This window comes from Polyodon spathula, chromosome 4 (assembly GCF_017654505.1).
Source record: "Polyodon spathula isolate WHYD16114869_AA chromosome 4, ASM1765450v1, whole genome shotgun sequence".
In the NCBI taxonomy this organism is placed as follows: domain Eukaryota; kingdom Metazoa; phylum Chordata; class Actinopteri; order Acipenseriformes; family Polyodontidae; genus Polyodon; species Polyodon spathula.
In genome coordinates, this window is record NC_054537.1 from 33,959,571 (window position 1) to 33,983,690 (window position 24,120).

The following is a 24,120-nucleotide window of genomic DNA, read 5'->3' on the forward strand; positions in this document are numbered from 1 at the left end:
GCGCCTGTGTTTCAAAGTCACTTTCGGATGTCCTGGGAGAAAACACTGCTGCATCATTCATAGCCCTAGCAGCCTGCCAGCAGATTACCTCCCGCACCTATCCCCACCGCCAAACACAGCGTGAAGTCAAAGAGGTTAATTGACAAAATATAGAGCTTTCAGTAGTGCAACAACCCAAGTTGTGTAAATAAATAAATAAATAAACACACGAGCCACACCGGGGCTTAAGTAGATAGTGTTGACTCCAGCAGCAGGGCCGTCGGTCTAGCATCCTCATTGCAAACGATGGCTTTAAACAATAAACGGCTGCAGTACATGAGACTGGAGAAACTGGTCTTTCTGAACACACTTTGGATCCCAATGATGGTCAAACTTACATTTTCTGGCCTTGGAACACAAGCAATTTGCTTCAATTCTCAATTAAAACAACCATTAGCACCTGAAATGTTGGCATAAAGTGTGTGTGTGTGTGTGTGTGTGTATATATATATATATATATATATATATATATATATATATATATATATATATATATATATATATATTATATATATGACTGCAGAAAACAATATATATATAACTGCAGAAAAACAATTATAGGGTTATTAATTTAAACTACATTTCTGTAGGGTACATCATCTTTTTAGTTAAGAAAATGAATAAAGAAATTTCATCAGGCACATACGAAGCAATGGTGTATTGACACAAACGTGTGTGCGGAGAAAATATTTCAAGGGGGCCTCAACTGCTGATCCCGCCTTATTTAAAACAGAGTCCCCATGTATTTAATTGTTTTGTATAACATTTACTGTAACCTCATATAGACATTAATACTGACCACCAATCTGCAAAATGTGTCTGTCTATTATTGGTAATGGTATCTAAATATACAGTATATATAAATAATCATGCAGGGGGAAAAAAAACTTCTAAAAAGGGTCCCTTTCTTTTATTCTTACACTCTTATGGAAATTGGATAGGGAACAAAAACAATAAAAAAAAATAAAAGGAGCCTGATCCATATGTTTTATAATATATAATCAATTCTATAAGGCTATTATTACTTCATTCAAAGTTTTCCTTAACTTTATAAAAGGCCAAACAAGTTATTCTACTCGACTTTGTTACCAGGCTTTCAAAATGACAAATAACTTTTTTTTTTTTTTTTTTTTTTTTTTTGCTGGTTTATAGTTATACAAGTATTGTTGGTGTAAGTCAAACATACACAGTGGCAGCACCTTGTTTTCCCTCTCCATTCATTTCCAGAGGTACAATACATGCAGTCTTTTTATGACAAGATCAAATTATTCAGATGTTGTTATGCTTAAAACAAGCATATGTATAATTAAGAATGATTACAAACACCAAGTTAAGGAAAATAGCCCTGCTTACAGAAACCCATTAAGACCTCTCCCCCCGGCTTTCCACAACTAACAAGCAATATATCAACTCTTACCAGGAGTACTACACTACATGATACACATAGGAAAACTCAGTGACACAAGATTGAGGCATATCGGTGTTTATTCCTAAAGTGTTGGTCTTGAAAGATTATTTAAACAAAGCATTTATGTTTAAAGCACTTTGCAATACAGAGTGGACTAACCAGCTTTCATGTTACAAAACCTATTGCAGCTGTCAAACATTCAAGCAAAAAAAAAAAAAAAAAAAAAAAAGACAGTAATAAAAAGTCCAGTATCAATGATGGAAAACAGAGACCAGCTTGCTGTGTACTGTTTTGAAAATATCTTTCGTGACAACAGCAGCAAAAACCTACCAAAATTAAAATACATTTTGTGCATCTAGATTAAATGTTCAGATAATAATACACGCTGATAATAAAACTGGGATTGGCAGTCAAAGCCACAGCTTACTTCTGTTCTAAAATAAATAACATATGCATAGGGCATTGTCAGCCACCGAGACCATGCTTCGGTACAAACACTGAAGACTTGTGCTGAACTCTTAATGCATGGCCAGCTAAAAACAACGGTTTTATGAAAATGCCCACACCTTGCATCACTCCTTATTTAAGTTTCCTTTTAACACATGCATCATTACTTTCTTGTCGAGTTCAAACCCCGACACTCCACACATGCACACTTCCCTTCTCACCTGAAATTACGTTCATGCTTCAGGAGTCCAATTGCTCACACTTTGACAGAAAGACCATTTAAATTTAAACATCAACTACTTTGGACAACCCAAGACCAAGTAGTTACAAAAAACTGAAGAAAAAAATGCTTAATTCATTTAAATGTACTTGAATACATTTGTAGCGGTACTACACATTTCCTTTTAAATACATAAACACTAACATAAGGAATACTGCTCACAGTAAAATAATTAAAGCAACACTTAACCTAATGCATGTCCTTGCTTGCACATAGTGGCATCAGCTAATGGGCTATGTAGAGTAGGGACAACTATGTAAAAGTACATTTGGTCTTTCATTGATAAAAACCTTTTTGTTTCATTGCAGATTACATGTTTTTATGAGCACAGACATACTTTTAGTGGAAAATTAAACTTTTCAGTCAAAAATGTAACTTTTCAGTCATGTTTATATAACAGTCAATTTAAACTGGGATAACATTTTTTTTTTTTTTTTTTTTTTTTTAAATATGATTTTCATTGGGCAGTCATTTGTTGTTATTGGAAGAAACAGCACAGACCTGACCTCCATTGTCTTCAACACTGCAAGTGACCTCCTCCTATAATCGATAGTTTGGTTCTGCAAAATCCAAGAGTTAACCACAGTCTGTCCTATTCTGCAGGATATCTGTATTTCGTACAATAAATTCTAATTTGTCATATAAGATTATGAATATACATGTTAGTGGAGCTAGCTTGTACAGTTTAAACAGATATATTAAGTTAACTTTTATGCTAATCACTTCTGCAGCAAGAAAAAAGGTGTCAAAACACGCTTAAGAACGGTTGTTTTAAAAATGAATATGTAATACCATAAATCTAGATTTTGTTCAACAAGGTACAGCTACTATAATACTTGTATGAAAATGTCACTTTCATGATTGTGCCTGATTATCTCTGTGTAGTGTAAGTTTAAACAGTTATGAAAATCAACACTTCATATTTTCATTTGGAGAAGAGACAATACTAGGTGGCACTAGGTAAAACAAACTGCTTCAGATGCTAAAGACTTTAGAGTTAGATTTTCTTTTATTACAGGTTGAGTGAGATGTCTTGCACCACAGGAAAATGGTGTCAATGCAATATTTTCCCAGCTGGTGGTTCTGGTGGTTGCCTATGGTACACAGCTGCTATTTCGCCCTTTGTAGTGTTCCTCATTTTGTAACGAGTTGCCAAACCAACCAGGCTTACAGGTCTACGAATCGGCTATGCTCACGAGACATACATTTAGTAGACAAAAAAAAAAAAACAACACAATAACTTGTATGCACTATGTTGCCAAGAGAAAACAAAAATGTTCGTTCCATTTGGAAAATGACATTGTTGTTCACTGTGCCATTTGCAATACTGTGTGCCAGTACAGGGCTGCCTTTTGTTTGACTACTCTACTGCACAAGGGGTGACAAGCACAAGTGAAACTAATAGCGAAGTACAAAATAAAAAAAATAAAAAATTAGAGTCAATACATTTTGAACCATATATAACTGATGACACACGAGTTTAAAAAAAAATAATACTTGGACTACAATGCACACAGTTCCATGGGCACTGTTACATAGGACTGCTCCCTTAAGCTAGATTTCCACATTAGATGTCATATGTATCTACTGCAATGTACATGGAAAGCAAAATGCTTCAGGGTATCATATTAAGCCGAGGATAAAAACAGTGAGAGAAAGTTTAGAATAAGACAACAGGTTTTAAAGTTGCGTTATACCTCCTTAAGGAAGTGCTGCTTCATTTTAATGACTCTTAACATTATCTATATTGATAACTATCCTAGGTTAAGTGTTGAAACATTTACACAGATTCTTCTATATTTAAAAAAAGAATTAAGCAGCACTGCCTCAGCTAGGATTTAACAGCATCCAAACCATGCTCTGATATGCATCTGAAACACCCTGACAGGCTTACTTCTTACTGTCGTTGCCCACCCTTGTGTGTAATGCATAATCCTGATTTTTTAATTTTTTTTTTATATGAACTCAATCAAAATGGCTTTGATATTTGTATTCCTTGCTCATTACAATGTTTTGGGTAGACACAAAAAACTGTCTAAAGGTTGCACTGTTTCAGTAACAATGGCGTTGAGAGAAACTTGATTTAAAAAAAAAAAAAAAACACAGGTCCCAGAAACAGTAAGTAGTGGTGTCAGGAATTGGCCTCCAGTTCTTGAATTCTTCAAATTCTAAGCCCTTTTCTTCGCCATCCTAAACTACTCAGTTAGAGAAAAGCAACATTTTGTCTATTTAAAACAAAAGCAATCAAAAAAAAATAAAAAAAGGTCAGTTAATGAAGATATATAATTGCTGAACTGTATCTACACAGCTGCAAATCACACTTCCTCTTTCTCCCCTTCTCCCTGGTCTAGTAGAGGAGGATTCTGCGCTCAATACCCTTGCGACAGATGGGGCATTCACTCATTCGGTCACCGCACAGCTGGCACGTGCCATGGCCACACATGAAGATCATATTCTTCAGTCGATCCAGGCAGACTGGGCACATCGTCTGTAAGGAACATGAAAATGTCCAATGTAAAAATAACATTTTAGAATACTAAATATGAGAATTGTTTTCTTTCTTTGATAAACATTTGAAACATTATGAATAAATCACATTGTAGTCATGGTTAAATACAATATTCATTAAAAGATTTGACCCCCCCAGCCCCCCCCGTCTAAAACAATGTTGGTCTACATCTTAGCCACATGCATAGTGATGTGCAAAAGCCACCTCTTGCCACAGTGTGTGTGTTAAGTAAACCACAACACTGCCACCTGAAGCATAACAAAGAACAATTAATGATTACACTGTGTTCCTGGGTAGTAAGTGTTATTTCCTAATTGCTTATGCCTCAAAAGTATAGAACATGGCTATTTTTCCCCACAAACTTTGCTTTTGTGACCAGGACAGTGATATTTCAAAATATCACTATTTCCAATGGGAAAATGGGCAAATGTGTGTCTTTTCGTTCACATAAAGTCAGAAAAAAACAACATATGAATCCAAATTAACATGTATTTATACTAAAGTAATGCACTGTAAATACAGTATAATTGTAAATCTCAAAAAACTACTCGCTTCTAAATCTTTTGTAGTCATCTTTGTATTACTTTAGTATAAATACATGTTAATTTGGATTCATATGTTGTTTTTTTCTGACTTTATGTGAACGAAAAAGACACACATTTGCCCATTTTCCCCATTGGAAATAGTGATATTTTGAAATATCACTGTCCTGGTCACAAAAGCAAAGTTTGTGGGGAATAATAGCCATTTTCTATACTTTTGTAAGCAATTAGGAAATAACTTTACTATTACAGTTTAGTATAAATACATGGTTAATTATGGATTCAATATGCTCCATCCCTGTTTACTAGTTTTTATACCACTAAACAATAATTATTAAAGGATCAAATGTTAAACCCGAAATAGCAAATAATCTCAACACATGCAACAATATCAGCCCTATTTTTGAGATGAGACAACTCTGTTGTCTTGTCCATGGGTAATTCAACATAGTAAATCCCTAAAATTCAAATAAATATAAAAAGTCACTTCCTTCTACCTGTTCCTTGATGTCCAGCAGCTGCTGCTGCAGTTTCTGCACGTCCGCATTGACATTTGTGTTGTCCTTGTCTCTCTGTAAAGCAGGGATGTTTGCGCTGGCTACAATTGAACAAAACCCATTAAAATGTGGCCAACCAGATTGTAACAACAGGGGAATGTGTCAACATTTCACATACATTGTTATCATAGTGCTTTTTAAAAGTAGCTTACCAGTTAAAGGACAATTACGTGGGGTTCTGATTTGCAAGTCTTTTTAGTTTTGTTTTCCGTTTAAAAACAAACATACATTGTTAAATTTTGAATTGAAAAAAATGGTTAAAAAATGGTTAATTCCTGCTTAAACCCACCCCCACGCAGAATAGGGAGAAATTAGGTTGTATATTGTGATTTGCCCTTAATAAATCACAAGCTTTGCATTTTATTAAAACTCCTATTTAAATCACCAATTAAAAATAGGAAATACCTTTATCTAGACCATTGGATAGCAAAATCCTCAATCTATTACCGCTGAACAAATTTACCTTTTAGGTTAATAAAATACATTTTAGATGAAAATGCATCCAACCCCAACTTCAGGCTTCATCAGATTTAAACTTAAAATCAGAACCCCTCAATCATTTATTTTGTTTGAACAATCATAACTGACCTATGTATTTTAAACAATTGGTGACACAAAAGGTACTGTCCTTGTCCTTATGGTTTACTTTAATTTTAAATTACAGAATGTTAGTTATTGTTATTATCATAACCCTGGTTCCCTGAAATAGAAAGGTACCCATTACCAAATGGGTATTTACCTCCTAAAGACCCGAAACCTGAATATTGTACAGCAAAGCTGCTCTTTGAGCCAGTGATGCAGTTGTGACCCTGCCCCCGAGGGGTGAAAAGGCTCACAGATCATTTTTCCTTCAAGCCTGCTGCAATCATGGACACAGTGACCTTGAAGTTTAACTGTTACATTTCTATTTCTTCGAACCAGGGTTATGATAATAACCTAATGTTCCCTTTCAAGTATGAAATGTAATCCTTACTGAATGGGAGGTTATACCAGAGCCATCGCAAGGGCAAGATTGCAGACGACTAGAATGCTACAAGGCTTAGGCTGCCCTGTGCATACCATTTAGAACCCCAGTAACAAGTAGCTAGGGTGAACAAATTGTGGGAAAATTTCACCGCTCTGTCTGTGTTGTAAGGGTTGACTGAGAAGCCGCCCTTAACACTAGTTCCAAAACCAAGGTTTTGAGGATCCACGACATTAAGTCTGTAGAACCTAAGTCTGTAGTACATTGCATTGCAAATGTCCTTTGCAGATGCACCCTGGAATAAAGACCACAAAAGTTACCATGCTCCTGGTGGAATGGGCAGTGAGCTTTACTGGAAACAGGGCTTGACCAAGGTATTTGCCCCATAGCAGACAAAACATCGTTCCGACTGCCTCCAACTTTTTGTCCTGTCAACATAGTACACCAGGGCCCGAACTGGGTAGAGCATATGGAGCAGTCGCTCTCTGTCAAACTGGAAAGTAGGTGGATGGAAAGCCTCCAATTCCAGACTGATTGACATGGAATGGAGAGATAGTCTTTGGCAAAAAGTTAGAATTGGTACGGAGCGTGACCTTTGTCTTGGCCTCTGTAAAAAATTAAGCAGGCTTTCACAATAGAGAATGCCTGCATCTCACTCACCTCCTTTACAGTGGTGATTGCAAGCAAGAAAGCCGCTTTAAAAGTGATACAAATTTCAGCTGAGCTGAATGCAAGGGCTCAAACGGAACCTTCACGAGTGCATTATGAATGTCCTTTATAGGCGGCTGAAATCGCCAAGCCCCTTTCAAAAATTGCTCCGTCAGGACGTGAGCTCCTGGGGAAATGGAGTCAATCTTAACATGGCAAGCTGAAATAGCTGCCAGATAGACCTTTAATATAGAGCATAGCAGCTGCTCTTGAAGAATGTGTACTGAGCACCACGTTGCAGACAGCCTGCACATAGTATCTATAAAAACAGAAAAAAAAAACACAAAAGAAAAAAGTCTCAACAAAAAAACAGTGACTAAACAAATTAAGTAAACATAAACTTCTCGTACTGTTCTAACTGGCAAAACCAAGAAAGAAAATAAGCTCCAACCGAACTTATATACCCTGGGGGGAGAGCACAAAGTCAGTCGACTTATGCTGCTGGATCCCTGGGAAGGAGCAACTCGAGGCCCTGGCTTTATGCTGGACACAAGGCCGCAGCGGAATGTAACACAAATACGCGTAATTACAAAAACTACAAATACTAAAAAAATTGTGCTGAAACCCGTGAGCGCAGTCCTTTTCATTTCTCAGGGGAGGAGTCACGACTGCATCACAGGCTCAAGAATTTGGTCTACAACATTCAGGATTCAGATCTTTAGGCGGTAAATACCCATTTCTGTAATGGTTACATTTCGTACTTGAAAGGGAATCACTCCATGTTTATATTGCTCTGTATGAGTGCTCTGGCACTGGCTTATTCTTTTTTTTTTTTTCTTACACCTGAGATTGGAGGAATAAAAAAAATTGCAATACAGCTCCCCCTCCTGGCAAGTAACACTCATCACAAAAGGAACAACAAAATAACATTACCCACATCTGAAAACCCCAGTTACAACATTTCCAAACCAATGAGCAATCAGAAAAAAACAATTTACACCATGTAATATTTCTAGTCTGAAGGAGGTATCTGATGTTTTGTGAGACCTGATTGTTGCTTGTTTTAGGGTTTGCTTTGTTTTTTTGTGGACACTGGGTTTTCAAATGAAAAGTTCATTTCTACTGGAAAAAGAAAGAAGATTGGATCGTGTGATCTTGCAACAGTTTCCCTTTTAGGTTTCCCTTTAAGAAAAAAAAAAAAGCTATACAGCAACAAAAAATGGGAATACAACAGGTAAGGAACTTATTAACAAAATATGTAATTAAAATAAAAAATTAATTCAAACTGTAACTGATGTATTTGACGTATGGAAACACATGTCCCCTGTATTCATTTAAGAGACTTTTAATTTAAGTGCTGCAAACTCATCTTTGCTGGTAAATCTGGGTTTTAAAAAAAGCCATACGTAGGAAGACAACCAAAAGGAACCAAATAGGGAAGCATGGGTATGGCTGGGTAGTGCTCTAGTTATTGAGGCAACAAAAAGGGAAATATGCAACTGAATATATAGAAGTTTCATTCAGTAGGATTTAAAACATTTTGTAGAACTTCAAAATCTGAAACTGAAAATCAACAGTCAAAAAAAAGTCTAGAAAACAGCAGATATAAACTCCAGTTGCAATCATCAATTTTAATGTTTTTGTTTTTTTTAATTTAGTAGCACTTAATAATGCTGTAATGTGGATCACAGCTACAAATAAGGCAGAGGGTATCATAATTTAAAATATCATAAAAACAATGCGGCGGCGAAGGAAAAATAAGGTTAATGACATAAAAGAAAAGAAATACACAAAATAAATAAAGTTAAACCGAAAGGGAAAATGAGGAAGATTCACTCACTAAGATCATCAGTGGAATCTTCCATACCTTTCCCACCACAACACATAATGAAAGGAGTTCTCCGCTCGACCACAGCTCGACACTGCACACACTTCTTCATCAGGCTGGCGCAGTCTGCAATGACAAGGGCAAAAGGAGCAGCATGTCAACTTTTGTTTCAAAATGAAACATTTTAACCCTGTAATGCCCATGCACTTTCGAAATGAGAAAAACTACTTTATGTAACTAGATTTGGTTTCTTGTACAAAACACCATTTATTTTCCCCTTGTCCAGCAACACGCTATACTGCATAGGAAATTCTGGTTTGTAAAGCTGGATTAAAAAAATAATAATACAGAGGGGTGGCTAAGCATTGTATCAGATGTATACAGAAACGGGCATTACAGGGTTAAAATAGACAGAAAACTCATTACAGCTCCCACCTGGACAGAAAGCAGATTGCCTTGTCCATCACAGTCTCCACACATGCCAAGTTTATCAAGCACTGGAATACCCTGCTTTAGTGCATTCAATACACAGCTTGCTGCAACACTGTGACTTAATATAATATGTCTCTCTGATCAGGTCAGTCTTGAAAAGAAATGGAGCTGAAACGTGGGAGCACAGTCCTTTTCACTCCTCAGGGGAGGGGTCACGACTGCATCACAGGCTGCCAGTTATCATAAAATGAGAAAGCTAATGTTTGTAATTTAAAATCAGTCGAACTTGTTCAGCTAAGACATAACCTTGATACTCCCCTCTCTAATGTGCCTGTACATTTTTATGAAACGTTTTTTAACTGGCTGTAAAATTACTATCAAACTCTATTATCATTTTAGGAATGCTTGTGCAAGTAATAAAACATCCCAAAGACTACAGTTCTTGTCAGTAAGTTATGGGAATCATTTCTAACGGATGCAAAAATCCATGAATTATAAAACCTGTATAATACTATGGACAGCTAATGTAAAATCATAACTAATGGGAAGCATATTTCACAAGAAATACACTCTATGTACTGCCCTTTACCCTCAATGACTGTAAACCACCTTATTTATTACCACAGTTTTACAGGCTGGTTTTTACTCTCTGGCTGAGCTCAAGAATGAAAACACATTGGATGGAGATATACAGGATGATCAGAAAGCAAGTTTACCACATCAATGATATGGTGAGTTGATGTGGTAAACTTACTTTCTAAACCACCCTGTGTGTGTGTGTGTGTGTATATATATATATACACACACACACACACACACACACACACACACACACCTGCTTTTGTTCCAACTACCCTAAATTGCATAACTGGATCAATTAAGTGCTTATCACAAGCTTAATTGGTCTAATTAATTCATTTAGGGTACAGTTGGAACAAAAACCAGGAGGGACACAGGCCCTCCAAGACCAGCATTGGAGACCCCTGCTCTAGACCAACGCCCACAAACGGTATTAGGAGTTAAGACACAGGGGCAACTAACACTCATTTTTCACTTACTCTCACAGGCGCACATGTGGCCACAAGGCTGGAAGAGCACAGCTGCCTTCTTGTCTGAACATACCACACATTCTTCAATCTGTGGGAAGAAACAGCTTAATTGTCATGAAATCGCCAGTATAAAAAAACCTGAACAAACAGTTTCTATTTACATTACATTCTACTAGGGATATAATAGTTTAAACTGTAACATGTTCTAAAACATTTAGTATATATTTAGTTTAAACGACAGTAAAAAAAACAACTACATGAATACGAATCACATACATGCATAAAGTGTGACGTAAACACTATTTTGCATGCCAGATGGAAAAGTGACAGATGGAAAATAACTCTACGGTTGATTGCATCAGAGTGGACGAGAAGGAGAATCCAGCTACTAGCTAACATGGATCGTTTGAAAAGGAGCTGGGTGTGGAATCATTTCGAAAAAGTAAAAGAAACGTGTGTTAAATGTAAAGCACTGGAACGAAGATAAATCATTTGAAACTTATTGGAAATAAAGTTGACACAAAGGAAACAACGCTGACTTAGGTCGGCCAGGGCGTCCTCGGCTCAGCGCGCACTAGTGACCCCTGTAGTCTGGCCGGGCGTCTGCAGGCTTGCCTGTACGCTGCCTGGAGTGGCGTTGTCCTCTGACACTCAGGCACTGAGGTGGCCATATGGTGAGTCTGCAGTGCGAAATTAAGCAGTCAGCTGACGGCACACGCTTCTGAGGACAGCGTGTGTTCATCTTTGCCACTCCCGAGTCAGCGCAGGGGTGGTAGCAGTGAGCTGAGCTTAAAAAAAATAAATTGGATACTCTAAATTGGGAGAAAAAAAAAACAAACAAAAAAAAAAAAACTGGTGACTACTAAATAAAAAAAAATAAAAAAAATGAAATCAACTGTATTAATTCATAATAAACTACAAATATCAAATGTAAAAGAAATTGTTTCTGTGACCACACTTAATAAAAGCTGATCCTAAGCCAAGCCCACTGAAAACGCTCTGTTTGTGCCTACCTCACCTGTGACGTAGTGGGAAGCCAGAACATGCGGCAGTGACAGACATAGTGTGAAAGACAGGGTTTGGGTGGTAAACAAGACCCTGTATGAAAAGTATGAAATGAACAGGGGAAGTGAAGAGTAATGTAAAATACTGCAAGTAAAACAAAATGCACACAACATCCATGAAGTCCGTGATTTCGTGAACTTTCCGGGGCCCTACTCATAACCTGACGTAAATTGTCACTCCAGATAAACAGCAGACTTTCTGGAGAGCCGAAGTCTTAAATTACCTTTGTTCTAGACTGGACTTGGTCCTTGCATATGAGGCATTTCTTGACCCGTGGAGAACACAGTGAGCAGGTGGCAATGTGCCCACAGGGCCCGAAGAGGGTGTCCCTCTTCATATCAGAGCACACCATGCACTCCTCAAGCGTTTCACAGTCGTTGCTGATGAGCGAGGGGCTGCGAGAGCCAACCTGTCCACTGGAGAGAGGAAGAGAGAGTGCAACACAGGTCAGTAAAGATCAGGACTCACCTGAACACACAAACGTTTCAGAATTGGCTGGTTAACCACTAAGTTGTTGGTTAGATTACAGCTCAATGCTTTAATGATGGGAAGTCAGTGGCGGTTTATGTTTGGGTTTGCAATAGTTGCGCCTTTTAACTATGCAGGGCTTTAAGGTGCAGCCAGTTTGGATCACCAGTTTTATTTTAGGAGCCTGTGTGCTAATGCTTTCACAAGATCAGAAACTGGATGTATCAGTTAGTAATATAAACTGAAACATACAAACAGAGAGGGAGGTTTCTTGTTAAGTTTTTTTAATCACTACATGCCCTTGAAATTGTAGTCCAAGGTTTCATTATTTTCACTGACAGCAAGGCTCTATAAATTACACATCCCAACACCGCTGTTACCAGCATACAACATGCGCGTTGATCTGTGTTCTGGATTCATGGTTTGCAAGACCGTTATAAAGGCATAAAAAAACCAAAATGATTGTACAAAACTTACACAAAATGTACCTACATGTACTCACAATGCAGTAGTGGTTTCTCCTTAGTTTCTAATCCCATATTTTACGTACAGTATCGGAATACGTAAAAAAATTGATCCTTAGGACATGTTTCAAGGTAAATACTTTTATACATAAACATTTAATAATAATGATAATAATATAATCAAAACACATGAAAGTCACCAAATATGTACAGCAACTTCAGACCTGTTTCGCACTGTTTGAGGCTCATCAGTGCAATGTAACTGTACTCCAACTAGTGAAAAGCTCAAGACAGTAAGTAAATACAAGTAGCTTTCGAGTTATGGTGGAAGAACCATTATGGGTAATCGGGATATGCAAATTATGTATGTTACCATGGCAACAGACCCCGAAACTGGAAAATAAATCCTGGTATCAGTTACATTCATACGTATGTACACAGCTTTTAACTGGAAAAAAAGGTATGTGAAAAATACAGTGAACAAGGGGTGGGACTTGGCTGGAGATACAGTACTGAGTGTCCTTTTGCAATTCAATGGCTTTTAAACCTGTTTTACTCTGAAAAAAATATATTTTAAACAGCGCTTGTAAAATAAATAGTGTCTGAAAATAAATTGGACCTGACGCGCCTGACAAGCGCTGAATAAATGGACTGCAAAGAGTTAAAAGTAGAGGGGATTTCCCCTCATCAGTATAACTGCCATGGGGCAAGTCACGGGTTCAAACCCAGAAGACAAGCACGACGCCTGAAACACGCTCCATCTGTACCCATATTGGGAAAGGGTAGAGGTTACCGTGGCGTTTTGCAGGATGTCAATCATTCTGTTCGACAAACCCAGATGGCTCAAATGCAGCGGGTCAGGAGCCAGACCCAGAGCCGTAGACTCAATGGGTTGGGGTGCCACAAAGTGCTCTGTGCCTGGCTGAGCAGGTTGCGACGCATCTGCAGTTCCCACAGCTGGTCGCTCAGGATCTGCATCAGAGAGGAGAACCAAAGTCTCCTGGGCCAGTATGGGGCTATTAGAGAATCCTGGCCTGGTCCTGTCTGATCTTCTCCAGACACAGCGGGAGCAGCGCGAGCAGTGGAAACGCATAGAGTAGACGTGTTGGCCACTTTGATAAGGCGAGCTGTGCCACCAGAACATTATCCGATTCTGGAAAAACTGTGTCTTGATCGTCAGCCTCCTCAGAGGCGACGATAGACAGCACATCTGCTTCCATATCACAGGCCTCCATCTGCAAAGGTGCAGGTGGGGCAGGAGGAAGGGTAACTGGTGGTACAGGTGGGGCTGAATGCTCTTGCAGCAGTTCAGCAAGGACAGCCTACTGGCATGACACGTCTTCCCATATCTTATCGAACTGCCCCGTATGCCGAACGAGAGTGGCGAGCTTTCTTCCTTCTCCACTTGGGCGGAGGGGAAGGAGAAGGGGAACTGTAGGAAAACACTGAGAAGGAAGATGAGGAGCATGGCCTCTTGACTGGACTCCCTCGAACACAACTCCTACCCTCCCCTGATACAGAACGGTTGGACAATTTATTTATTTAACTCCGTGGAGTAGAACATTGCAGAGCCGAAGGAGCGCTAAGGATCCCAGGAAGGACAGCACTTCAGCCGCAGGCTTCCCACGGGGAAATAGGCCACGGCGGTACTTTACCAAAAGCTAGAAATAAACAATTTAACTTCAGTGATTCAATATATTAATTCAACATTTAAAAGGCAAAGCTAAAAAATGTGAAAAAAGGCAATTAGAAAGGTGATAAATAGATATCAACGCTCTCTCAATTATTCAGGCTCAGCTGAAAAGGAAAACGGCATCGTTGTCAGAGTGCGCAGCTTCTTCAGGCTCTCGGGGGGCGGAGCAGCAGCTGCGTCACACTGCTCTGACAAGAATTCGTTGGCATAAAGTTTCAGGTTCATACATGGGAAACATCCACTTGTAATCGTTAAAATTCCCTACCTGAAAGGGAATAACCAATTTACATTTTCTGCTGGAATCTTTAAAAATACAGGTACTATCTTTATTTCACATGTTAATTAAATATGAATATGTTGCCCAATAAAAAACAGGTACATTAAATTCTCCTGCTTTTATGAGCTCCAACAGGGATTAACCAACCTTGATTTTTCTTTATGACATTTTGCTAATGCCTTGCAGAGGCTGGGATCAGGGCAGAGATCCAGTGGAGACTGCCCCTTCTTGTTTCTGATAGTCAGATCTGCTCCATTGGCTGCGAGGAAACAGGCAATCGATGCAGCACTCTTTTTCTCAGCACCTTGAGTCCCCAGGCCCATTATTAACTATAAAAACAAGAGAAAACAAAAATAGCTTCAGGATTACCCAGTTCCCATTATATGTTAAACATATCTTTTTTTTTTTTTTGTATTTAAATTTATACAGGAGCCCAAGGCCAGAGCCTGGTTAGTATTATTTTGTAATATGAATACTAGAAATCATTCTTTAAGCAAAGAACATGTAATAAAATAAAATCAACATTGGAGACACACCCAAAAAATACATACTGCAAGCTAGACTGAAACCCTACTTCCAACCAGGCAGCAAAGAAAGCAGACAGCACCAACACTGAATTTATATATATTTTACTATAAACCGAATGTGGTGCCAACGTCCAGAATGTACAGGAAACAACACTATGTATTTATTTAAGTGGTCTGTATTTAAATACATTGTAACAAGACAATTAAAACAAGTATAATAATCAATAATAAACTATTTTTATATAGCGCCTTTCATAGCGCCATCACAAAGCGCTTACAAGACACAACACTAGGGTGTGTGAACTATGCATCAGCTGCAGCCACTTGCAACGTCTCACCCGAAAGACGGAGCACAAGGTGGTTAAGTGATTTGCTCAGGGTCACACTGAGTCAGCGGCTGAGCTGGGATTTGAACCAGGGACCTGCTGGTTATAAGACTTTCTTTAACCACTAATGTATGTCAGTAGGGTACAGAAAGAAGAATTAGAATTGAAAAAGCGGTTCTCTGTATACTGTACTTGCTTATTCTCTTTATGTGGTTATTTGGATAAGATATCTATTTATGAGTAGCTGATAATTGGCCCACTTGGGTTATGTATATACAAGTGCTACCCAGTTATACCGTGACCTGTTACATTGCGGAATCTGTTAAAACACGGTAAGGTTGTGGCTCCCATTTCACCCATAATGCAATTTGACTCGCAAACGTTGGGTGAAAGCTCCAGATATACAGTACTCAACACGGCAGACAGCAAAGAACCAAAATCTTTATTTAAACATTTCACAATTTACATGTTTATGTTTTAATTAGGAAATTGCTCTTTTGTACACATTCACTACAATATAAGCAAATCTCTTCATAATTCCAAGTTTACTGCAGTTGCCATCTGAAGACAGTAGTTTATATTGAACGCATGCAATCAGCTTTACATTCTGTAAGAAACAGAGCAGTATACTTTATTGCACTTTACAAGAGCTTTTAAACAGCACACCAAAATCAGTAATATAATGACTATCGCTTTTCACAAGGTTAAATGTTACTTGAGAACAAAACTTTGTTTTCCATGATTCTGAAACAGCATGTTGTAAATAAATCCTCTGTTGGTAACCTTCTTTTCTCCAATACATTTGTTCTTCTGACTACAGAAAACAGCTCACGTCCTACTGCAGACTCAATGGCTTGTAGCTTCCGTTTATGTAAAGCACTTTCAGTATGTTTGTCACAGCTTGCTTTTACCACAGGAACATTACATGATGTACAAAAGGTTTCATATAATGTCCCCTTTGGATATTGTTCACTTATTTCCTAAGCCACTTTGCTCGCAGTTCTGTCGCCATTATTTCACCCCATAAACTTTCACTCCACTCATTTACATGCTTGCTCAATCAGCTACAAATCCTATTTGCTGGCCTGCATAGCTACATGTAAATGCTGTGTGCATACACAACCAAACAAGTTATAGATATCGCAGATTTGTATTTTCAGTGAATGACACACTGCATTTTGATAGAAATGAAGGAAGCACCAAATCAAATGTTTTCTACATTTCCAAGATTTCACAGACTTTTTCAAATTCACGATTTCCATGACCACCGTGGCAAAACCACAGCCTTAAATGTGTGACTGATATATACAATGCATATCAAGTATATGTACAGACAGATTAATACCAAGTTTCATGACAGTTGAATAAGTGGCTCTCCAAATATATGTAAAAACTTTAAGTGTGCGACAACACTAAAATACTGCACACACTGCACTTACAGTGTTTTTCGATGGCTCCCAAGGGCTATCCTCTTTGCCAACATCCTGCATATCCTGGAGCTGGCGGAGCTGGGAAAGGGTGTGGTGTCTAAGAGCCTCGTGCAGAGGACTGTCTCCATCTTTATCCTGGATATCCAGCTTCGCTTCTGCACGGACCAGCAGCTAGAGGGAATGCAGTATTTGATTAGTAACTGAACTCTATCTGGACATAGAAAAAACTCTAAAAGCAGGCTTCATCATTTCCAAAGCGCTCCTGTCCTAGTAAGGGAAGTGCACATTTTATTTACAGGCCACATAAACCGGGACATGTACTATAGGATTCACAGAGCATGCAGCACTGACACTATCATGCACCAACATACCTGAACTAGCTAACATTTTGAATTACATTACTCATTATGAGACAGATATGGAAACTGAGAAACATTAAAAAAGCGGTGGGTGAGGGCGCTGCTTCTGCATAATTTTACGTTTGGTGGTGTGGAAAGTAGACATGGTGTTCTTTGCTCTAACCACAGAACCAAAGAGTATCTTATTTTCAGACTGGGACACTGGGCTCCATACCTTTTCAAACAGAAGCCCCCAATTACATTTTCTTCCGATTTCCATTACATGAGAATAGATGTTAAAACTTCATGCTGATTTGAACTCTGCTCTCGCCAAGAAAAGCACCAAGACGTTGCTTTACAGTAAACTAATGTGATCCATCTGCATCTCCATCCATTTGTGTTGCTTTCCATCTGACAATGTAGATATCCTTCTGCCTGGTGTTGATTGCTGAAGTGTAATGCTGGCTCCAGGGATCAACTTATTTTGTCCCCCCAGCACATCAGCACACACAACGGCTGCGATGCTGGCTCTGGGTATCAACCACAGTGCTGTCTCCCCAGCGCATCAGCATGACAACCATCTGGACTGAGCTAAGTAGGGTACATCTCTGGGGTCTTCAAGTGGGCATCTTCCATCCTGTTTCGTTGACTAGCCCATGACACCTCAAAAGGGCTCGACAGTGATTCTGGCGTCCCAGCATCACCTCCCTCTGTCCCCCACTCAACTCAGCCCAGCTTACTTACCCATACATCAGCGTTGCTTTCTTTCTATTGTGCTTGAGATCCCCAGCCAGAATCTTTCAGTCTCAACCACAGCCAGTTGCCGCTCCTTTCTGCTGCTTCAGATAAGTTCTTCACTGTGCGACGCAACTCTTGGCCGCTGAACCCAATATCTCTGAGAAACCGGGTTGTAGAGTGTGCCACAAATCCTTGTCAACCCACCTCCACTGGGTAAACCTGGACTCTCCATCCTCGCTGTTCCGCTTCAGCAGCTAGTTGAGCAAACCGAAGTTTCTTCCTCTCATACGCCTCATCCACAGCATCCTCCCATGGCACTTAACTCTACCCTGGACTGATCTGTTGGTGCTGGGTGTGCCCTGCCCTGTTTCAGCATTTTGATTTGGAGTCTCGCTCTCCCAAAAGCGACCTTGCATCTCGCATTTAGTTGACTTAAGGTCAACTAAAAGAGCTCTACAACCACACCTTGACAATGCAGTGCTTGATGAAAAAATTGTGTTAAAGGTGGTCCGTAGACAGTTTCAGTACAATTAGACAAACTGTTATTTCGCTATATGCAAAGCTCTACAGTGAGAAATACTGACGTATGGAAATCAGAGTTTAGGCCCTGGGGGCAAAGGATAACAACACACAACAAGATTGAAAAATTATTGAGCTACAAAAACTGAATTTGAATCTCTCTATGCTCTACAGTTTAAACAAGAGAATTACATGGATGGATGGATTGGTCTCTCAAATACAAAACACAGATGTTCAGTTTTAAGTGATTATTCCCATTTGGTTACACAGTTAAGATAATTAACGCAGATGCTAATTGAAAGGACAATCTTAACAACCAAGGTATTGAAGTTTACTATTGTATTTCTATTGTATATAAAATGTCTTAGAAAAACAAACAACGTTCATATCAGTTTCCCTGGTACACTGACCACAGAAAAGGTACCTGTGAAGTAGATTTCTCCATGTACCTGAATGCTGTTCGCTCCCATTAACAGCACACCCCCCAAATCAAGAGCATTAGGTTTCCATGGCACTGATCACAATTTCATTTAGCACAAATGTTCACCATATACATGGTCAGGAAAAATAATACTATTCAATTAAACCTTATTAAAAACTCACATTATTTAGAGTCACATTCTTAATGAGGTAATTTATTTGTTAATTAAATCAAATCCATACTAACAGTTTACAAAAAGTTCCTGCCTTACCAGCAATATCATCTGACGGCAGAAATAGTCAAGTTTATTTAACCGAAGAGGTGTTCAACTAAGATCCACAAGATGGAGGTGTTTCTGTAACCTCAAACTTGTTAACTTTTTCTTGTGTAAGATAACATTTTCATTGGCACTCCCTCTGTTTCATCCGAGGCTAATTGTAGAACCAAGGTTTTAAATTAACTTGTGCCACTTGTGATTTCTTAACACAGAAATAAAACCAGATATGTTTAATGGCATCTTTAATTAGGAGGGAATTACTTACTCTGACAATCTGGGTATGCTGGCGTTCTACTGCCAGGTGCAAGGCAGTCTGCTGGTTAGCATTCTGGATGTCCAGGCTGGCGCTGCCCTAAACGCAGAACAAAACATTAGGTTAATATCATAACCCTAGTTCCCTGAAATAAATGTAACCATTACCAAATGAGTATTTACCTCCTAAAATACCCCAATCCTGAAAATTGTATATCAAAGCTGCTAACCGAGCCTGTGACGCAGTAATGGCCCTCTCCCGATGGCACACAATGTCTGCGCTCACAGATTGGAGTCATTTTTCCTTCAAGCCTGCTGCAAGGTTAATGGTTACATTTCTATTTCAGGGAACCAGGGTTATGACAATGACCCAGCATTCCCTTTCAAGTACGGAATGTAACCATTACTGAATGGGTGAGCGTACCAAAGCAAAATCGCAAGGGCAAGATTGCAGACGACTAGAATGCTACAAGGATAAGCCGAAGGCTGCCCTGTGCGTATCATTCGAAACCCCAGTAACAAGTAGCTAGGGTGAAAAAAACTGACAGAGAGTTTCATCTCTATCCCTTGTTGTAAGGGTTGACTCGGAATCCGCCCTTAACACTAGTTCCAAAACCAAGGTTTTGAGGATCCACGACACTAAGTCTGTAGAACCTAGTGAGGGGAGTAGCCCACACAACTGCTTTGCAAATGTCCTTGACAGATGTACCCTTGAATAAAGCCCACAAAGGTACAATGCCCCTGGTGCGATGGGCAGTGAGCTTTTCTGGAGGGGATAAGTTGGCCAGCTCATAGGCAATCCTGACCGTGTCTGCTAACCACTTGGACAGCTGCTGCTTAGACAAGGCTTGACCATGGGACTTCGCCCCACATCAGACAAAAAATTATTCGGACTGTCTCCATCTTTTTGTCCTGTCAACATAGTATGCTTGGGCCTGCACTGGGCAGAGCATATGGAGCTGTCGCTCCATGAATGCATTAAGTACCATGTTTAGCCTCCAGCGAAGAACAATGTCCTTCATAGGCGGCCGAAGCCGTTGAGCCCCTTTCAGAAACTGCCCTGCTAGGAAGTTTGCTCCTGGGGAGATGGAGCCAATCTTAACGTGGCAAGCTGAAATGGCTGCCAGATAGACCTTTAATGTAATGTAGAGGATTTCCCCTTGTCAAACAGATCCTGCAAAAATGGTATTAATGCCATGGACAAGTCGTGGGGTTGAACCCACGAGGCAGACACCACGTCTGAAAGACGCCCCACTTGTACCCATACTGGAAACGTATGGACGCTGCCCTGGCATTTTATAGGGTGGATGGTACTGCATCCTTATTTAATTTTTTTTTTTTTTTTTTTTTTTTTTTTTTTTTTTTTTTTAACAGCACCCATCTTGAACATCATTAAATTAATAAAGCTGTCTTCGGTAAAGTGGGTGCTGCAGATGCAGCTGCTGTTGGGCTTAGCATCCCAATCCCTGGCCCTCCTTGCTAACTTCACCCATTGCCGGCATCATATCGGATCTTTAGAAAACTTGTGGAGAGATATCAATGGCCCTCCTGTGTTGGAGCAACCATATATTGCACACTCATTCACCATGGTATCTCTCCCCAGGGTGCATTGTGCTTTGGTGAGTGGCACTACAGGAAAGCAGCGGGCGGGACGGCAAGCTTGTCCTGGTGTGACCGTCATGCATGGGAGAGGTTGTAGACTCGTCATCAAGAACTGACTGCCTTGTTTCCCCTGCTGTAGGCAGGGGCCCTTGCAAGATTGCAGTGGCAGTCTTGAATAGTAGTATAAGCTCTGCCGACATGGAACGCTTATTCACAGGGAACATACTGTTCGACTCCATGTCCTCAGGACGGGAATGCCAGCTCCTTCTCACCCACTTCCTCAGGAGGAGACGATGGACAGTATGTCCTCCTGTGGTCAAATTGCGCTCACAGCCTCATGGGGCTCCAAGGGGACAAGCGGGGCAGGTGGCGCCGTATGTTCCCACAGTAATTCAGCGAGAACGTTTCATTGGTGGAAACAGTTGTCCAAAGCTTTTCCATCTGCTCCAATTCTGCCGATCACATGGTGCGGCAACTCTTCTTCCTCTTCCGTGGGGGAGGGGAAGGAGAGGCACAGCTCGACAAGGATGAGGAAAACCGTGATGACGATTTCCTGCCTGAGCTACTTTCCCGGGTGCGTTGTCCACTCTCCCTTGGCACAGAGCCATGGGGTGAGGACACAACCACCTCTCTAAGAGAGGATGATGTGGAAGAGTGCTGAGCAGGAGTAAGGGACGCAGAGTGCTCCTTAGAGCTGCGGGATAGGCTCTGGCCCTAGGCAGTAAGAGTATCTGCTGTGCCTGTCCTCAATAGGCAGACTGGCCTTGCATGTCTAACAGGGATAGAATCTGGGCATGATGCCAGGAGCAAGCAATGCGTTGTACAGATACAGTTGTATAGGTGGTGCCTCAATCTGCTTATAGGGCAGGTCAAGACCTGAGCGGGACCGGTTTAGGTACCAGACCAGTGACAAGCACCAAACCAGTACCAGTTTTGTGTATTTAACATTGGGTCGGCACTGGTTCAGGACCAGTGCAGTACTGTTTCGGAACCTGGTCGGCACCAGGCCAGTTAGCCGACTTATGTTGCTGGATTCCAGGGAAGGAACTACTGGCCACTGGCTTCACGCGGGGCACAAGGCTGCAGAAGGACGTGACAAGAAACAGGCTGTAGTGCGTAATTAGTAAAAACAACACATATAATTTGTGTAAAAACACAATAAATGCAAAATTTATACAGACAGATGCAACAATGTACTTATTTGAAAAAGGCCCTCCTATCAGGTCAGTCTTGAAAGGAAAAATGGCACTGAGATCTGTCCTTTTGTGCCCTCTGGTGCAGGCCATGACTGTACCAAAGGCTCGGTGAGCAGCTTTGGTATACAATTTTCAGGATTCGGATCTTTAGGAGGTAAATGCCCATTTGGTGATAGTTAAATTTCATACTTGAAAGGGAACAGTAATCTTCATTTAAACCACTTATTACTGTTTCTGAACAGCAATGCTTTATAGCAGGCCCATTTTCATTGAGGAATAGACCAATGTTCGATGCAATAAAAAATTGGTGGTTTACAGCTTATAACCCGTCTAACCGTAAACCCAGATTTAGCTCTGCAGAAAACTTTTCTCTGAAAGCAAGTTCCACATGACTCAGGGAAACTAGAAGATCAACATTTAATTTAATTTAATCCTCATTGTAATAGCACACGGTTCTGAAGAACTGCCCCTTTGAATTACTGTAGTAATTAACTTCTAGGCAATTACAATGGTTACAGATAGTTCTAGGGGTGTATTAAATTGACAAAAGTCAATACAGCTGCTGTGCATTTATTAAAAATAGCTCAATGGGATTTTACATTTTAAGAGAAAACCTTGGAAAACAAAAGCACCCTATTTAGAGCCTTTGACTAGAACCCAATTCAGTAAGTGACAAATGATCCACTATCCTGTCTATAGTTTTTAAATGCAACATACAGAGTTTTGAACCTGCATGATTAAACATTTATATATAATTACATACCACTTCCACATTCAAATTCATTTAGAGGCTCTCTGGTCTAATGGTAAGCAATAAAATAAGAAAACAAAACAAACACACAAAACTAAGAATCCAGGTCTCACACACTGAACAAGTCATTTTTATTTTCTTGTGCCAAACTCCAACCCAGCTGTAACTCAGTGACGATTAGACCATTAGACATTCCTTCTCAGTGTGATTAGCTTGAAAAACTCTTAAAACAAAACAGCCATCAATGTATCTAAACAAGAGGGTAAGAGATTGTCCAATCAGTGAAAGGAAGTGGATCAATTTGCAAATAAAATGAGTCTAGCGACAAATGTAAAGATATTTAGGAGGAAAATAGAGGGCAATTTTGAAATACAATTATAGTCAATTTATTTAATCTAATGTAAAATTGGTTAAAGAATGTAGAATACGAAAAAAAAGAGTACTTCAGTGTGTTACAGCTGGGTTCAATAGCTATGTACAAATGACTATTGGGCACACCTATAAATCTGCATACCTGGTGAACCAGTAACTCTGCTACTTCCACGTGATTGTTGAGAGCTGCTAAATGCAAGGCGGTGTACCCATCATCCTTCTTCTCATCCACTATCCAGGGCCTTGGCAGCTTAGACAGCAGAACCCGCATAGCACTGCAAGAAACAAATCAATTCATGGAAGCAGTGCGAGAGAACCCACATTTCAATAAAACTTTAAAGTAAGTGCCACATAATTAAATCTGTGCCACCCGCAAAGATAACTTCAGGATCAACATGATGCAACTGGCTCCCAAGATACAGCCTTTAATTGCTACACAATATGTAGAATCACTTCTTGTAAGCAATGTTCATGTAAAGTTTCAGTCATTGTCTGGGGAAATAGATCAAAACCAAGCAGAGTCATAAAATTGGTAAGAATCGCAAATTTAAAAGGCAACCCTTCAGCCTTTTTTTGGAGAAACAGGATTTCATATAGCCAGTGTGCTCACATACACCCCCCATCATCATAGTGTCATAAAAAAATAATAATAATCAGCCAACTTATGTGAAGGGTAATTACTCACAGAACTTTGAAAGAAA

At 39.7% G+C, this 24,120-nt stretch overlaps 1 protein-coding gene across 2 annotated transcripts in view; it reads right to left on the reverse strand.

Annotated features, from left to right (window-relative positions):
• Positions 1-1,161: 1,161 nt before the first annotated feature.
• LOC121314448 (E3 ubiquitin-protein ligase mib1) overlaps positions 1,162-24,120 on the reverse strand; it is a 94,832-nt gene continuing 71,873 nt past the window's right edge. The window contains exons 13-21 of one of the 2 annotated variants that reach the window (XM_041247734.1): positions 23,562-23,694; positions 19,512-19,598; positions 16,963-17,124; positions 14,818-14,999; positions 11,992-12,184; positions 10,713-10,791; positions 9,262-9,348; positions 5,723-5,823; positions 1,162-4,662 (exon numbers count right to left, since the gene is read on the reverse strand). In XM_041247734.1, the coding sequence (XP_041103668.1) occupies positions 4,522-4,662; positions 5,723-5,823; positions 9,262-9,348; positions 10,713-10,791; positions 11,992-12,184; positions 14,818-14,999; positions 16,963-17,124; positions 19,512-19,598; positions 23,562-23,694 (1,165 nt within the window). In that variant the 3' untranslated portion in view covers positions 1,162-4,521. Of the gene's footprint in view, positions 4,663-5,722; positions 5,824-9,234; positions 9,349-10,712; positions 10,792-11,991; positions 12,185-14,817; positions 15,000-16,962; positions 17,125-19,511; positions 19,599-23,561; positions 23,695-24,120 lie in introns of both variants that reach the window. The other variant, XM_041247733.1, reaches the window with a different exon arrangement.